The sequence below is a fragment of the Micropterus salmoides genome, unplaced genomic scaffold, assembly GCF_014851395.1.
Source record: "Micropterus salmoides isolate LMB-PRFRI ecotype aquatic unplaced genomic scaffold, ASM1485139v1 Ms_hic_scaffold_17, whole genome shotgun sequence".
NCBI classification, from domain to species: domain Eukaryota; kingdom Metazoa; phylum Chordata; class Actinopteri; order Centrarchiformes; family Centrarchidae; genus Micropterus; species Micropterus salmoides.
Genome location: NW_024040817.1, coordinates 28813078 through 28831991, shown reverse-complemented (window position 1 = coordinate 28831991; position 18914 = coordinate 28813078). Strand labels below are relative to the sequence as shown.

Below are 18914 nucleotides of genomic sequence, written 5' to 3'. Positions count from 1 at the left end.
GTGAATGATGCAACGCAACTAATAAGCTACAATGGCTTCCTCAAAGGTCAGGACTGTTACACAGTAAGCCTGCTTGAGGGTGAAAGTTCACATAACGCAACATAAAAAAATATTCTCGCAGATTTACTTTGCCCCCCAACAAGCTAATCCACTAATCGTGGAAATTCCATTGTAATGAATTTATAATTGGAACACTTTGCTGTTTTTAATGCTTGATTGACCAGGCCTTTAGACAGATACGGTGTGAAGCCAAAAATTTACCTTAAATCACAAATTGTGTGTCCAGTAGGGCAAAAGTCTCCAAGGCTTTTTCAGCCCAACCATAACAAGCTGGATGCCGATAATATCTGGGGAATTTTTAGACCTAAAAATCTTAAGTCGGATGACTGGGTTTTATTTGCAGAGGTTGTCTTAAAAGCTTCATTATCACGATGAGGTAATCTATCTTGCTTTGCCAGGTTTGTTGGCAAAAGGAAGCCACTGTTGTATATACGACGATGTGGCCCGCAGAGTCGATAATGCCCTTAATGATCATGACCTATGTGGCTTATGACAAAATAATGTTTTTCTTGGGCTTGTTGATTGGTCAGCCTAGCACTGACTGCTTCTCAGCAATATCTACTGAAGACTGTGCTTATTGCAGCTCAGCTAAACACTCCTTTTGTGGAACAGAACAACATCTTATGCCTGTGAACAGCAAGAAGCAGAGAAAACAGCTATCTTGGCTCTCTTTAAAGCTCAAAAATACACCTAACCACACCTCTAAAAGCTGTCCTCAACACATTGCACCTTGTTGGACAGTGAATGGAACAAAACTCAGTTTAGCTACTTTTATACAACAATAAGAATATTTTTGACCCTAATATTATTCCTACTTATTTGTGGACAGTTTTGCGCTGGATTGGACACATGTTCAGGGAGTCTTCCTGGATAAGGAGAGGAATGGTAATGAAGAATCAGTAAACATTACAGTCATTTAGTCATTAAACCTTGTGTGACCTTTTCCAAATCTGTGTTGCCCTTTCTGGAATTACAAGAAAAGCACTCACGTGTTCTACAAAAGGACCACGCATACACTATTACTTGAATGTTATGACTAGACAGTGTGCCACTGTAATGCCCCGCTGACTGATGTTGTAACACCTAAATCTTCAGTCCACCTGTCTAGCCATCATAAAACTGCACAGTCTGCACAGTCCCATCGCTGTCTCTTGTGTCCGCGAATCCGTGAACAAATGATGAGTCATCACTGACAGATGGTCTTTGTTGAGAAAAACTTGTCTGTGAGATATGACCTTTCTGTTAAGTTAGTTCAGATAAGGCTTTTGTGCTTTTATGGAAATGTTTGTAAACATACAGTCACTTATAAACTATCCTTACAATCTTCTGTTTGAGCTGTCGGGAAATAAAAAGCCTAAAAAACTGCTTTCAGGGTTTTACAATTGCTACATTTTCACCTGATTGCAAGTGACTTTTCCAAAACTTAACTTCTGATGTTGATGCTCTGTGGTTTTTTCTCATCGCTGCATCATTGATTCCAAAGGACCATTTTGTCAGTCGTCAAATTAACACCCGCTGTAAAGCAACAATAAGATGCATCTGCGCGTATCTTCTAACCGCAAAAATCAAGATTATAGATACAAATCGTGTGAGAAATCACGTTTTGGGGAGACTGAATCATGTGTGATTTGTATTATTTTTCTTTGATCCCTTAAAAATTGTAATATCACCCGTCAAGAATGTACACTATCACAATCTTTCAATCTCTATCTATATCATACCTATCTGAGAAACATCTTAACTGAGCATATTCCCCGTGTCTTTAGGATAGTTCAGTATTGTCAGCTGAGCACCTAGAGTGTCTTTTCTTGTTGATTGGCTTAAATAAAAATGCAAAGAGATGCTCAGAACAAGAAAGGTTCAGTGCAGGGACTCAGCTAAGACAAAGACAACAGCCGTAGAGCTATCCAACAATAGTACCCACATGAGTGTTTTAATCTCCAGACCTGGGCTCAGACCTAGACACCACGCCTCTCTGTATTTCATTCTGTGATAAAGTCAAATGAATGTGCTTATTCCACCAACAAGGGAATGTGAGTTGCAAATGACGTGTTGAAACCAGACAATACCTTATTTGTGTTCTGTCTACCAGGTTTTTAACTGATACTAAAAGATTAGTTGTCACAGATTTATATTTTATTGTACAACCCACTTTAAGAGGTCATAAACTCCATTCCCCTGGGAAGTACTGAAATCCTGCCTTATATTTTGGTAATGACAGTTCAAGTCATGCTGCTAATGTATATCTTTTTAGTTATATTTCATATCACATACATTCAAAGTCTTTTCCTTCACAAGTCCTCCATGTACACTTAGTACTCTGAAAGGTTGAAAGTACAGGGCTGAAAGCCTCAGTTTATAACATTCATGTAGTGGGTGGAGAAACATTTAGATCCTTTACTTAAGTAGAATCTCATTAGGTGTTAAATTGAAAATGGAACTTGTTATAATCAACATTTTTATTTCAACAGTGACTCAAAAGACTATGTGTATGTGAAAGGTGTCTTGTAGTAATCAACCCACAGAGAATGTTCATTTGACCCCCATGGAGTATTTAAGCATCTTTTAACCCAGTGTTTTGATAGATGGCCCACAACCTTACTGTTTTGGTTCAGCTTCAGCTCTCTCTCAGTGGCAGACAAACACGGTTTGTGACTAGCTGGTAAGCACGGTGGAGCATTTACTCCAGCTGCTAAAGAGCCATATATTTTTCTCGGGAGCTGGTGGAGACCAAAAACAGAGCTAAAAGGAGAGTGTTCCTACTGCCCCCAACTGGTCCAAAAATCAGTCAATGCAGGTTTAAGGAAAAGGGCTATTAGATAATAAATTACGCAATGAATGTTATGTATTACGTATGTATATAAGTAGGTAAAAGTATTAATATATTATATTATCGCAAAGGTTTTACTGCTGTAGTTGCTTGAGGTGGAGCAATTTGCAAGTACTTGACAAACCTCCCATCTATAGAAATGCATCATATTTAATGAGCTCATCATATGTTGTGTATGTAAACTATTAAAATAAAAAAAAATTAAATTTTATTTTTTTTAAATACTCAAGAAAAGTACTTCTACATGTACTTACATTGTACCTACAGTTAATTTCCACCACTGTATTCATGTTAATAATGTCCTGTCCAGTTGTCATTTTAATAATAATAAGAACTTCCGTTTAAATTGAATTTCTCAAACCTTTCATTTAAACCAAGGAATTGGCCATACATTACACAACAACAAGAGTTTTAGATAAAATTACTGGGTAAGCAGCTCTAAGGGAGTTTCCTGGCTGTGGTGAATAAATGGTGCTTGATGAGTGTTTTTTAACATGTCCAGGGATGAAGCCTTGTGGATATCTACAGAAAGGGCGTTCCAGAGGGTTGTGCTGCACAACTACAGGCTAACCTACTTTGGAGAACTATGACCTGAATGTCTGAAAATCTTCAGAGATATAATAGTAGTACTGTATATCTTGGGCTAATGTGCTCTGAAATAATCAACAGATTTGTAGTTTGCTGTGTTGGATAATAGGTGATGATTAGATTATTAATTTGGAACAACTTGTAATTAACCTGCATTGTGATTGATGGATGTATGTTATCATACAGGTTCTAAATGTCAGTAATGAGGGTTATAATCATGAGTCATCCATAATCTGCTTTAGGATTGCTTGGTATTGGCTTATCTAATGTTTGAGTGAAACCTTGAACAGCAGTGTTTGATCAGCCTCTGTGTCAGCAGTCATGAGCGTGTTGTTTCCCTGTCTTTTTCCTGCAGGGTGACACAAGGAAAGTGTAGGCGGCTCTAATATCAGGACAGTGGTTTCACCCTTGCTGCCAAATATAACCCACATATGTGCCACCTTTATATTAGGGTTATGAGTGGTTATTTGTTATTCTTAAGAGGTCCAGCCTCAATCTACTACATTTTTAACTAACTTGTAATGTATTATAGTATGCACTGTCCTGCTAACTGATGATAAATTAGTTAGTACATGTACGCAACTGTTACCATTCTGCAGGATGGATAGAAATAATGCCAGCCACAGACTGTAGTTAATATCTCATTTTTATGTTTGGACAGTATTTTATCCTCCACATGCTACAGTCCAGTAAATCTGAAAGTCACAAATGTGTAATGACTTTAAAAAACATAATGCCAATTAAGGAAATAGGATTTTTAGCATCCACATTCCAGACCATGTATTACATTTATTTCCAGACTTGCTTGTAAATAGGGTTGTGAGGGAGCAGACTACAACGGACAGTCAGGACTGCAGAAATGATCATCGGTGCCAACCTGCCCTCCATTCAGGACTTATACATTTCCAGAGTCAGGAAATGGGCAGGAAGCATCACTGCACATCCATCTCACCCCGGACAAAATCTGTTCCAGCTTCTCCCCTCTGGTAGGCGCTACAGAGCACTGTACACCAAAACCAAATGACTCAGGAACAGTTTCTTCCAACAAGCCATCATTCTGATGAACAGCTGATTCCTGACACTCACAGTGTCAGGAACAATTCCTGTGTAATAACCCAGTAACTCTGTCTCTAATCAGCCATCTGTTTACTGGTTACCACTTATAATCTATTTATTCACCATTCTCTATTTCAGGGCTGTTCATACTGTTATTCACACCGGCATTTTGTATATTGTAATACTGTATACCAAATTCACCCACCACATGTACATAACACCTGCACATAATACTTATTTATTCCAGCATCCTTTGCACTATGCTCCATCGCACTGTATACATGTATACATGTATGCATGTATGTGTACCTGCATATCACATCCACCTTCGACATGTACATAATAATAATAATGGTAATACAGTAGTAATTTACTCCTGCATCCTTTGTACCTTGCTCATTGCTCTATTGTCTCAATCTGTCTATATTGTTTTGGTTTATAGTGTGTATGTATGTGTTCTCCATACTGTAGGGTGTGTCTGATTTTATTATTGTATTATTGTATAAGTAAGCATATCATGAGCAAAGCAAACAATCCACTGTGAAATTCCTCGTATGTGTCCACATACCTGGCAAAAAAAGTTGATTCTGATTCTGATTCTGAAATTTCAGCATACACAAGGGTTAAAGGCAGGGAAACACATTAACCTGAGCTGCTGTCGTTGGTCTGTAGAAACACATGCGGACATACCTTTAAGGTAAACATTAAAATGTTCTTTTGCATAGGTAGAAGTGTTTTCTTTGGGCAAAATAAGAACTGGCGCTGATCACAGAAATACTATGACAGCAGCATACAACTCCCATCAAATATCTATTAATAATTAATTTCCTGAAATCTGACAGGCAGTTGAGCGAGTTGAGCAGATATAAATCAGAGCCTTTTCCCTCTTATTCAACCATAAAATGTATGGTCGGATCATCCAAATTTGTCACAGGAAATGAGCGTCTAAAAAAGAGACACAACAAAAGCTGTAGCTAATAATAGATTTGAAGGCGTGGGTGTAGCTAATCAAACAGCACATGTATTGTGCAGCTTCTATTCACCACAAAGTGGTTGGACTATCTAGCGTATTTATACTTAGCCTTTTCAGGGGTTCAGAGACGCAGGTTTCCTCTGTTTGTTCACTGTTTCTAAGTTTAATATGAGGGAGTTCAATGCAAGATCACAATGCTGAGTGGTAAATGATTCTTTTAGGAGGAAATGTACCCATGATTGGATGAAACTGAATCTGCCTTGTGGAAAAACACCAGAAAGAGGGGAGCTAATACACAAACAAAGTTAAAGAACATGTTTCTGTGATTATCGCCTGTATAGGGTATTTTAACGTAAGGCAGTGGTTCACAACCCCGTTCAGAAGCCAAAAAAGGCTCATGCCCACCATGCCAAGTAACAGTTGATTTCATTTTTATCAATCATCATAATTATACAGGCAATAGAAATAAATAAGATTCAGGTTTGCAAAATAGCCTTGCCAGCATCAGAGCCCTCTTGTTTGTTTATGTCACCACATGAATCATATTAATGGAAGTCCACGACCCCCCTTTAAACCGCCCGCAGTTTGAGAACTGCTGCCGTAAGGTCAGTTAGTAGGAACTATTGGGGCTGTGACCATACTGCTTAAATAATTAATATATAAGTCTTTGCAGTGAAGCTGTGTTTTCACAGTCTGGTTCCAGGTTCTCTGAATCTTCTTTTTTTCCAGTGAGTGTGATGTAATGCTAAATAATGAAGTGAAAACAGTCTGATTATCAGCCTAGTGTCTACAGCATGGTGTGATGTTGCAGAAACAAACTGTAATATTATTATTTTGATTATTATGTGGGTAAAAAGGGTGGATTCCTTGAATTTTTAGTCAACTTTGAATGTTTCTAAAAAGAAGGATGTTAACTGATGAAAAGAAATTCCACAGGAAATAAAAGGGATTGTATCTCACTGATTGATTAGCAGCCTTTAATTGTAGAAACAGACCAACCTTCTTAATCGGAGTCAAAATGGATAAAGGCAAACATAGATATAGAATAGGTGTACAGTTGTTATTTGATAATTGGTTAAACAGGGTTTTTGATAATGGATCCAGGAGTGGGAGTTGCCGTAGCCAGCGGCTGCCACAGCTAATCACATTAGAAACAAAACAAGTTAGAAGTACCAAAGTTACTGCATCCATCAGGTGTAATAAAATAGAGCAAACATAACACAGCCAGTCCTTTATTTAGTCTGAAAGGTGAACGGTGCCTCCCTGCATAGCAGTGAGTTGATTCTAGGAGGGGCTGAGATTTTTTCTATTACACAGAACTTTCATGACGCTGCAGAGCTGTGGTTAGCCTGTGTGCAATGTCCAGCAAAATCCATGTTGTGTGTCTCTATACAAATGTACAAATCTCTCTCTTTTAGTTTGTCCAACAGATACCAGACATGTAGACATAAACAGTTTATGAGGGATTTTATAGTGTATTTTCTACCAGTTGATTAGAAGTGTACATTTAATTATAGTGGAACATTGTGTAAGACATCATCTAGTCCAAGTCGAAGTTGATATGAGGGTATGCAGGTTTGATTTTGATTTGTCTGTTTAGTTGTGTTTTTATCATTTATTTTTATTTTTTTGATTAATGTTAAAAATATTTTTTTGTAATTCTTTGTTTCTGTAGTTTTTAAAAGCCTGTTAGACAGTGCTTTAATGAAAACAAGAACATCCGAAGTAGCAATAATATTCTTTAAAACCTTTAGAAAATGATATGACAATGCAAAAAGAATTGATTTTCCAAGTATAATTGAGTGGGTTGCAGTCTTTACTGGCCTTGATATCCCTTTTAAACAAGGGGAACCAAAAGTGAACGCTTAATAGGCGATATGAGAGCGCAATCTGGCATATAAAGGCTTAAAAGTTCTGAAATATATATAAGAGTCTGAACACTGAGTGCTTTGTGATGAGTGGAATCTTAAAATCAGTTCTAGGCTGGGTCCACCTATAGGTCACTGGCAGGCTTGCTTTTGTGTGACTTTTCCTTCATAGCCAACAATTCCTCTGATGGAAACCAGTATCCTGCAGAAAAATAACAGCGTGAATGGCTGTGTGGCAGCTATTGTCACAGCAGACAGTGCTGTATGATTTGTTTACTTCCTAATACCAGCCAAAGAAAGGGCACATACATTTTATTAGAGTTACTTGAATTGAACTGCTGTAGTATCAGCTCTGGCATCGATGCCTTGTTCTTGGATTATTGCATTGTGGCAGTGTCTGGGAAGAGATTTTGTTTTTCTTTTGTTCTTCTTTGTTTGAGTTTGATTAAGAAATTTCATCTTAACAGCAGGCTGTAGTTGTAATTAGTCCTGGGATTAGATAAGTGACTTCAGCTGTTCAGTTCAGCTGATTCTTGGATTGCCTTTTTTTCCACACAGCAGTCCACACTCAGTGACAGTCTTAAACAGCCCAGTAGATGGCAGACAAATCTGGGCCGCTGATGGTGTACTGGCCACAAAAAAAACAAAAAAACATCTGCTGTGCTCATGTAGTTCAACAAATGACCAGAAGAGACCACACTATTCCAACTTTTGATTGCTGTACCATCTGCAGAAAAAAGCCGTGTGAGAGGTTTCAAAGAGATCAGAGTTGAATTCATTTCAGTTGAATTTAACTCAGAATGCACACAGCAGCACATTTGAACATAAAATAGTTCTATCTCAATGTGTTGCTTGCACAGGCTTGTCCTTTTCAAAGTGTTACATAGTGACCAACAACATTTTGTGCACATATAGTGAAAGGAAAAATGGAAAATATTTTTATTTTCTAATGCACAGAAATCCCAATTCCAAATCAGACTTTATAACCTCTCTAGCACATGTTTTACAGATATACTCAGTGTATAATGCTAAAATGAACTTATCCTACTTATTAACGACAGTAATTTTAACTATTGAATCTTAATCTCACTATTCAATATTTCTCCCTATTAAGTCAACATCTCCATAGAGAAAGGTTACATATCTAATGCATATGTAATTTTCACCTAATAATGTCAACATCCCCTGAGGATTTGCTATGATCAAATGCAATTAAATTGGACCTTTTCAGTTCAGAAATTGTATTACACCCTGGGATAACTGGCAAGTTAAATTTAGAAGGAAACTAAATATATGTTTAAAACCTGTATTCAAGACCTCTTTTGTATTTTCCTATGTTTTTTTGTGTGCGCAAAGTTTCAAGAGTTTGATTTGTCACAAGCATTAGTGAAATGCAGTGAGGCATGCTCATTAAGGCTGTGTGAAAAATAAGAATTAGAAAAAAAAATATTTGTTTTTCTTTATTCGATTGAATAATATGTGTATATATTGTATTATATATATGTATAGATCATAAAGATACAATTTAGCGTTTCAGGTAAGAGCAGACAAACTGTAAGCAACTGCCTGACCGTATAAGGATAATGACAGTCCTTCCTTACCTCTGACTAAAGTGTTGTTATTGACAAACCTTAACCACATCATAACCAAGCATGATCTGCCCCCCGTGGCCACAAACTTTAAGCAAGAAATGTCAGTCACTGCGGTCTTCACTGAGCTCAGGTGGTCACGCGGTTCCTGCGGTTTGTCTGAGGTTTTTTTCCCCAGGTGGGGGAGCTGCCACCCTGCTGAGAAGTACGCATGCGCGACAGTATTTAATCCTCCTACAGAGTTGACGTACAACACCTTTTGACAGCAAAGTGTTAACAAAGAAGTTTAAAATACAACATTTAGCGGCTTCTCTTGGCATTTCCTGTCCAATTCAGGCGATACTTGCCTGCTATATTTTTGTCTGCCGCTTCAGAATGTCCCTTTTGTGACTTTATTTGGGACTAAAGAAGGCAGTTAGTGAAGCTAGTTCCGCCTTGGATTCTCCCTGTGATGGACTACAGCGACAAGTGTCAAAAGTACTTAGAGGTCAACGAAACACAGTGAAAACAGGTCTACTGCCTTTTGGATACATTTGCACACAAGTTTACTGGTTACTTGAAAACGTGAGTACCCTCTGTGCACCATAATACGTAGGTAATTTTAAGCCAGAACGACTGGTGTGAACTAGTTTATGTGAGCTAACAAAGCTAATGCAGCATCGTTAGCCACCTGTTGCTGGCTTCAACTTATTTACGTTAGCTAGCAGCAGCCAAGGATTAGCACTATGCCAGCCCTCTTTGTAATGCCTTTCTATCTTTAGCTCACACACATACGTTTGCTTGGTCAAATTATAAAGAAGAAATGCACAGCGAGACTAAAATTCAGCCTGTGTTACTATAAGTTAACGTTTACTTTCCCCCAATTAGCCTATCTGCTAATACCTGTCTGATGTTAACTTGCTAGTGAAACGTCACATGTAACGTTAACATTAGTTTCGGGGGGGGGGGGGGGGGGCTGAAAGTCTGAATGTAACTTACCTTACTAACGACTTATTTTTGCCTTTAGTTGGCTTTCTGTTTTTATTCAGGACACATTACCACTGCGTGAGTGTTAAAACCTAGATTTAAAAAACAAAATGTTTTTGTATTGTTTTAATTTAGTACATTTGCAATAGAGACGTCACTGAGCTGTCGGGCCTTCGTCTGACATCTGTAGCATTACATGATAATGACTGGAGAGATGGTGTAAACTATTTGGCGTCCCTGGGAAACAACTTGCCTCTGTGAAGGATTCCACTGCATTCCATTCACAGGACCGTCTACTTGTTCCAACAAGCACCCAGTTCTGTTAGTCCTGGCTGAAAGCCGTCATACGCCCTACAGGGCAACAGAGTCTGTAAAGGAGGGAAGCCAAAAGCAGCTTCAGCTTATTGTATTTGTTCTAGATCGGCTGCTTTGTAATTAGGACAGTCATGTTATTGTGCTTTGTATGGATCTAAAAGGGATTGCACCTTGCTTGTTGAGCAGAAGAAGTGTTGGTGAATTCATCTCAACCTATGTTCATAAAGGTGGGTAGCATTTTGGAATGAGGCTGAGAGATTCATGGCGATGGGACATGTTGCAGAGTATTGGCATTGATTTTTTTCAGAAGATTTGAATGGTGGAAAGTGCATGCCTAGAGTGGCTTTTAACTTTGGTCTTGTTCGCAATAACACCTTTGGCAGATACAGAGAACTTTTGTCTGGAGGTAATTTTTACCTCGGCCAAAGAGGTAATGTGTTCAGTCCAATTTGCCTGATAGTAAGGTGTATGTCTCAAAAACTTGTTAACATTTTAAAATTTTGTGGAAGCAGGCCTTTTGTCAAGGAACACGTTTTTGGTGTATATCCAGGAATGAGCTTGTAGGATGGGAATCTTCCATAATTTGTGCTTTTTCTTCTCATGTACTACTGCACATCAAAAAACATATGCTCTGAAGCTACATACACTTTTAACAGTGTGTAAAATCTTTTTCTGTTTAAGCTACAACAAACAGCTTTGTGCAGCCTTGGTCGGTACTAATAATTAGAAAACGGATGTGTTCACATGAAGATTTTAATATTGTGGGTCTGTGTTGGACTTACATAATCAGCTGTGTGTGCCATTATCAGCTTGCTGTTGACAGTGGCTCACTGAGATCTTTGCAGCTCGCTCCCAAACAGACTCCAGCTTGGTTCTACATTTAGTGATTGCCAAGTCTGCAGAATGAGCTTGACCCAAAGTGCTGATTGTACTCACCTCAGCTCGACAGATCTGTCCCGTCCCGTGTCATCCCGTGAACTGGAAGTTCTTAATGATCTAATTGGGATCTCGCATGTAAAAACTGATGAACTACCAGTGCAGTGCAAAAGGAGCACAGATGATTTTAATTACTGACATTTCAAAGGAATCATATCTTTTTAGCATGTCGGCTAGAGTATGAAATACCTCTGACATTTCTTAAAGTGTATCATCATTCAGCAATCTCAGGAGTTATTGTTGCTTTGCAAAGGCAGTAATCTGTTATCATAAAACAGCATTTTTTTCCATTAGAACTAAGTAAAATCTACATTAACCAAGTGTTCACGGTTTGTGATGCTAATATTATTACTAAGGAAAGTGTCTTGGACTTGGTTTTATATTCATGTAAATAAACACTGTGGCTGTAGAGGCTGTGCTGAGCTGTTGCTGTCTTAGACGAGGTGTATTTGTTTTTAATTTTGATGACAAGCAGCAACCCTGGCAGTTAGCTTATCCAATTAGCATGCTGATACCTGTTGACCTTGATGGTTACCATACCATTCTGTGGCTTTCCAGAGTGTGCTTTGATTTATAAGCATTTATTACACCCTGGTTGCCAGAGGCTCAGAAGAAACAAGACAAAAAATATTAGCAACAATCACTTTTTTCTCACACGTGTCAGATTATTGGTGAATGCAAGATAAATCATTATTGTGGAAAGTAAGAAGAAGTGGTTAAGATGAATTAATTGAATTATGTATTCAGGTGTGGTTAGTACCACATGGTAATGGTAACTACAGAATTTATTTGAAGAGGAAATCTGAGGCATAAATGCAGATAACACCATCTGCTCTGATTCTGACAGTTAGCATTGTGAGGCAAACATGCAAAACACAATTGTCAGCCTGTTGTTCAATATAAATAGTAGTCTCTGTTTGCCGATGTGTCTCACATTTATTTTTGACATATTGTATTGACATTTATACCTAAAAGTCAGTCAAAACTGTCCTTAGTTCATAGATACACTACTCAGTGCTTGCTCACTTCCATACAAAATGCAAAAAGGCGTACACTCATGTGAAAGTACTGAAATAGCATGGTTAGATCCTGTTACCAAACCTGAATATCTGGCTGTCATTTTACATGCTGTTCTTGGAACTGTACTCTGTTCTCTGTATACTTTCAAGTGTGTGCTTGACTCACAAAGACAACATGGAAGCAATGACTTGAAAACCCGACATAAGGTAACTCATAAGCCAGGCTATCTTCTCCTCAGTCCTCGAATACTCTGTAGAATCATGACAGGACTGGGTGTGAACCGTTTGTGTGTTAGTACATGCTCTAGTTTAGCAGTCTATATGCTCACAAAGTGGTGCACATAAAGTGTTTGTTGTCAGTATGCACCAGCTCATTGTTGTTGCATTTCTGAGCGGGAACTTGCCTGGGCCAAGTTCACCGGGAGGATACTTGAGAACAGAATTGGGTTGCAGTGGTGCTGAACTTTGTCTAGTGAATTATTTGTGAGTTCAAGTGCGTATCAACTTCTCTGTCTTAGTGGGGAGGCTGGAAAGTATGAATAATAAATGCTTCATGGCTTTATTTAAATGGTAAGTAAGTAGGTATTTGTGTATTAGCGTAAGTAGCAGTAATCGTGTTCAGCATGCAGTAGCTGTACTTCCATCAGTTTTCTTTTACACGTGCCCTGTTGTTAACTATGTGTGTTTTTATTGGAAATAAATACAGTAATAATACAGAATAAGTAATTTACAGGATCAGTCAATTTATTGCAAGTTTCTAATTTACAGGTAAAATATTGATTTTTTTTGGCTGATGAGAGTATCCATGTGTTTTTTTTTTTCCCTAGGTTAGATTGCTCTGCTATTTTGTCAGTTCTGTACCTCTGTTTAATTGCAGCGAGATATTACATTATTTAACAGCTACATTCATTATTTTTGGTTACAGGAACAGCTCAGAATCATCTGCACTGTAGATGATTGTTCCTGTAGACATTTTGTGGTCAACCTGATGGTGATATGTAGTAGTAGCATATATATAGTGCACAGTAGCCTTTTAAAATGGATGATTTGAAGTGGTGTACAGTACAGACATGTAGTCCTCATTGCAGCTGTTGAGCATGTGCTGTGTGTACATTATAGCCTAAGACTTGTCAAACCAGTAGGACTGAACCAAAGCTGATCTGGCAGAGGGTTGTTAGCTGTTTAAAAAGTAACAGCTTAGTGGTAGCCTATTTTTGTCAATGGCGATGACTTGTCTCTTGTCAAAAGGATCTGTACTACAATCCAAGAAAATGGCACCCACTAAAACCTTACCTAATTAACTGAGCTTAAAAGGAAGATGACTTTGTGTCCTGTTTTATGAACTTGTCTGTTTGTATGTTTTACAGGAGTGCTGTAATCACTGTGCTGCTAACAAGAAGTCACTGACACTGTTTCTGTGGAAGATTTTTGTCGACAATCAATGATCTTCAGAAGAAGTAAGTTGGCTTAACAAGACAACATTTTGTAGCTGAATAAAGGTAGTAATATTGGCTAATGATAGTTAGTACTGTACTTTCATCACGACTACATTTGAAAGAAATAAAGGGAGGAAAATTGCTGCTCCCAAACACTGTATCAGGTTCCCCGGACGTAACAAATATCACAACAAACAGAATGCCAGCACTCGCAGTTAAATAGTCTTTGTGTTTTATTGTTTCTGCTACAGTAAACAAGAAAACTATTCACCTGTGAGTGCGGGCATTCTGCTGGTTTCCCATTTGAAAGAGAACCTGTGCTTTATCAGAAGAACTTGGCTTAGTCCACCTGATAAGAAGGTCAAATACCTGCCTGCCAGGCTACACTCTCCCTTTTATACTGCAGTGTACACATTATGCAGCCTGATTCAGTCACACAGGCTGGGTTTCACCAGTTTGTTGTCAAGGGACTTTTGACATTCCAAAGGTCCGCCTGATACTGCTGTTAGGACCCTCCCCTTTTTAGCGTCATGATGTAGCCGCGCCTACTGATTTTGACCAATGACAGGCAGGGCCATCATTTGAATAGTCACTGTGAATCTCACAGACAACACAAATTGACACTGCCTGTTTGCTCTGTGTTAGAGCTACAGGACTTTTTAACTTTCCAAATGAACTATAAATTATCATTGATAATTGATAACTACACATATTTAACTTTAATTGGCAGATGCATTGTTAAACAGTTAGATTTGCAGGTCTCTCTACCTCTTTTTGCACACACACGCTCACTGTGAAATACTGAGCTGTTCAGAGCTGTACTGAGCTGTGGCAGTCGAAGTTGTTAAATGGATTCCTCTGTACCTTCATCCTGGCGTGTTAATGAGTGAGCTTATTAATGAACTATTTTGTCTTTGTTAACACAAAGGAACTTTTGTTCAGCTTCAATCTTTCCCCCATTAGCTGCAGAGAACATCCAATCTATTGAAGTGCCCTGAGAGTCATTCACTAATTTACTGAGTAATAATAGAAATCTGGGGTCTTCAATGATCGGAATAAGTTTTGTAAGTTCCTGTAAAGTTAAACTTCATTAACACGTTTTGTTTTAGTAGATTTTTTTTATTGTTGGTTGTGAATTGAGCAAGTCTGTTCTCAGAGCCATGACAAGTGAGAGGTATTCATGAAGTAAAACATTTGTTTATACTGTGTCGAAGAACTCTTGTCATCTTATAGTGAAGTAATCTACGTTGTTAAAATACATTTCATAATGATCTTATTTGTTCATTTAATTCAGGAGCTGCTGACTGCTGAGTTTTGGACACTGTGATGGAAAATAATGGTAAGGAATTACTCCTTTGTGTTATAAGAATGTATAATCTGTGGTTTTAATGTTTTAAGTTTCTCATATTTTTTTTAAAATGCATGTCATCAAATGAAAAAAGGTTTTGTTTTTTATGGTTATGCTGGCTATGTGAGACTGATGTTATCTCAACCATAGTATCGTGTTGACAAAAAGCAGTGTCAGCAAACAAAGTGTGACGAAGCTGTCCATCAAGGGGTTGGCCCTGTGACACATTGTGCTGTTGACACTGCAGCTATTTGATTGGCCCTCACTCAGAGGACACACCTGGTAGGTTAGTAGAGCTGCCGTCTTCTCTCACTGCCTCTCGTGGCCTTGTGTCTAATTCACCACTGGCCTCAATTGTTGTCGACCTCAACATACCGCACGTACACTCTTGTGGCCCAGAGGACCTTTGTGACATCTGTGGGGAAATACCTTGGATGGCTGTTCAGTCTGAATATATTAGTGAGTAAACCTGCTTTTCTGTCTGTTGTTGGATGTTAAATGGTGAATAATTAACTTTTCACTACTTTTGTTAACTATAGTGCTCTGTCTTGAAACAATAATTACAACATGATTGAGACAGTAATCATAGCAAATGATCAGTAATCACTTTGTTCCCTTGAAATGCCAAGACAGGACAGGACATGGCCCCATGATCACTTTTTAGACAACTAGGGCATGGCAGGAACAGATTAAGGAAGCTTGATCTACTCATCCCTGCCTGGCCCTGTGGCCAAACAGTAAAAATAAACTGCACTTCCTCCTCGGTCCTATTCTAAAAGTGATGTGTTTCTGACATGAATGCATGGCTGTTGAGCACCTGGAGGTTTTTACGTGTCCTTGTATTTTGATCCAAAAGGCCAAAGTCATCCAGTTTGTTGGAGCTTGTTGGCTGGTTTTACGTTATATTAGTATTTTTAGTACGTTTAGTATGTTTTGGGGTTGTCATGCTAACATGGTTTTTGTGAGTCATCAAGTTTGTGTTTTTAGTTAGCTGAGCTTCATTTTCTCATGGAGTGGGTGTGTTTTATTGTTTTTTTTTTAAAGCATGAAAAAATGTGTTTGTCTCCATCTGCTGCTGCTCTTAGGAAAGAGTGAAAAGGATGCCAGTGCCACAGTGATCAAATGTTGTCATCTCTGTCTGTATGCCAGTGATTTCCAGGATTGTTGTCCAAGTTAAGGTCCTTGTACTGAAAGGCTGACTTGGACTTTCATTACACACATTCCTGTGTCAGTTGTGCTCCTGTGCTGTCGCTTTAATTGGACTGCAGAGGGGGCAACCGTGATGTAGGGTATTATGAAGTCAACTATTTAATGCACTGAAAACACAGGAATGGCTCTGTCACTGCTTACCAAACCTCTTCTTATTTAGAGTCCTTTAGGTATCAATCCATTACATTCTAGTGCAGTTTGCATCAGCATATTACAGTTTATGGAAAGTAATGTCTCCCTGCCTGTCTGTGGTTATTACACTGCACTCTCGTCCTTTTTGAGTAGACTTCACATTCAGTAAATCAAATTCAGTTTGAATAGCAGTAGAAAAGATGTTTAACATAATTTTTTGTAGTTGCACTTTTATCTCTAACATGCAAGGAGGAGCTCTTCTAGCTCCCACACACTAGTTAAATATAACCTAATCACACAGAGCTCTGATAGGAATGTTCAGACAGACTGCCTGGGTGTCCTGTTTCTGACCTGCATGGGGACACATGTAAGAATCAGGCCTCTAGACCAGTTTTGACCATGTTTCTGCTCAAGCTTTATGGTGTTTGGTACTTAACTTTGAGATATTTTCTTGTGCTTTCAGTGTTACAAAAAGACTGCGATACTCTATGTAAAAGGAAATATCTCAGAATTTCTCATTTTAAAAACACAAAAGTTAATTAAATTGTACTCAAAACACTTACCCAAACCTGAGGGCGGATTGAGTTGCTAATGTGTAATGAAAGTGTTATCATTTCACATGTGCAATTCATAGTTTTAGAAGGACAATCCCCGGAAAGTCACTGGACACCTCCGCTGTGTCACTTCCTCTTCTCTGGCTTTGCGCTCCACCTTGGCTCCGGCTCACCTTCCACTTCTCGAGTTACTTCGCCCCAAAGAGCCCGCCCCTCGCCCTTCAGGGAGTAGTATTTTGTCAGTCTGTGAAATGGTGCTAGCGGGGGGCCCACTGCATCCCAAATCCCCCGAGGCTTGATGCTGGACTGACCTCAAAGCTTGCCCGCTGTGAACTTTGCCCCTGAAAAATCTACTCTCAGGAATGAAAGGCATCCAAGACTGCCGGATTACTTTATTGGCGTACCTTATTTATGAAGTCAGAGCTCCAAGAAGGGAGGGACCTAAGAATTTAGCAAGTGAGTGTTTGTGTTTTAAAGCGAAAGAAGGAGGGAGGAAGGGCGGTAGAGACCAAATCACCCAAGCTGAAGGGAGGGGAGAGAGCAAGACTGTAGAGACAAGAGAGACTAAACGACACAAGTGAGCAGTCAAGACAGTCTTGAGTTACAGGAGCTCTATGCCTGATCAGAGAGGAGCGAGGTGGCGTTAGGTTTTCCTCTCCTGCCGTGCGCCTAGGGAGAGGCAGGGCCCGGCAGGCCAGTGGGGACAGGAGCCGTAGCATGGGACACAGTGCTAGCAGTGAGACAGTGGCCCAGCAACCAGCTCAACACAACACTGGTGAGTCCAAGACCACAGATCAGCACTAAATGGTTGCTGTGAACATTTTGACAGAATTTTGATGGGGAAACACCTGGCAGGCAGGTTTGCCTTTGTGTAGATTGGAAAGGCAACCAGAGGGCACAGTATATATGAGCAGGTGTTTTGAAAGCAGAGAGAAAATGGAAGGTGGCAGGCACAGACAGGTATGCATGCAGATGGAATGTGATGATTGTGAAACGCATGAACCACACAAACCTGTGTGTGTGTGTGTGTGTGTGTGTGTGTGTGTGCACGCAGCGCTCATCTCCCTGTGGAAGCCTCTCTGGAAAACAAGATTTGGGGGTACAAGGCACCAATTGACACCAGCTCTCCCCATGTGGATCTGGTTGTTGTTTCTTATAACTGAGGTCTGCTTGTCTTCTCCAGTCACATTGTAGTCCATAGGGTTATAGTGAACCCTAAAGCCCCTGTCTCTTGCTAGTTAAGCTAATAACCGTTCAAACATTCACATCCTGTTTTCGCTCTCTCAAGTTCTATTTGCACACTGTTTCTGCATAATATCATTGCCTCTGATTTGCTGACACTAGGCTGTAGGTCATGATCTGCTGTTTATGTGTGCTTTATATTTTGATACAGGGTTTCTGTTCCTAATACTTGTGAACCCTCTTGCCTAAATAAAACAAGTAACACGAGAACACCATCTTCGTTACATGTTTCCTGCCCGTACAACATGTATTTTTGCCTCTGGTGAGCTATTCTGTGTAGTAGGTGTGAATCTGTCATGTGACTGGCGTGTCATTTGGACAGCTTGACCAGAGGACCGCAGGGTACTGCATTAGTGCTGAGTGGTTAGTACAGGTTTGAGTTTGAATGGCTTAACATTTGCAGAAGCCTTGGTGGATACTACTGACTTAGGTTTAGCTGAAACAACTTTTCCTGTTTAGAGACAGTTTATAAAGTCATACCTGAGGCTTTTTAACCTCATCTGTTAGATGCCTTTTATTATCTGATTGTTCTGTGAGAAGCGGCCATCTCAGATTGTCATTCTCTGTCACCACATCACACTTTGCTTCTGTTGCAGGAAAACTACATCGGTGTTCTCCCAGTTCCCCCCTCCCAGTTTAACACCCTCCGGTGTCCGGGGTATGAGTCAGGAATAGTTTGAGTGCCAATGTAGTGTACAGAGTAGTTAGCATGGGCCATACATGCAACAGCCTGCTTTACTTCATACAGTGGGTAGACAAAATAATTTTACAGAGAAGGACTTGTTCGTGACGA

At 39.3% G+C, this 18914-nt stretch overlaps 1 protein-coding gene across 6 annotated transcripts in view; it reads left to right on the top strand.

The window, feature by feature from the left end:
- Positions 1–9194: 9194 nt before the first annotated feature.
- Positions 9195–18914, top strand: part of phactr4a (phosphatase and actin regulator 4a) — a 29710-nt gene continuing 19990 nt past the window's right edge. The window contains exons 1-3 of one of the 6 annotated variants that reach the window (XM_038724019.1): positions 9195–9528; positions 13568–13657; positions 14931–14975. In XM_038724019.1, coding sequence (XP_038579947.1) covers positions 14963–14975 — 13 coding nt within the window. In that variant the 5' untranslated portion in view covers positions 9195–9528; positions 13568–13657; positions 14931–14962. Of the gene's footprint in view, positions 9529–10301; positions 10473–13567; positions 13658–14930; positions 14976–15262; positions 15444–17215; positions 17655–18914 lie in introns of those variants that run through there. The other 5 variants (XM_038724020.1, XM_038724018.1, XM_038724022.1 and 2 more) reach the window with 5 other exon arrangements.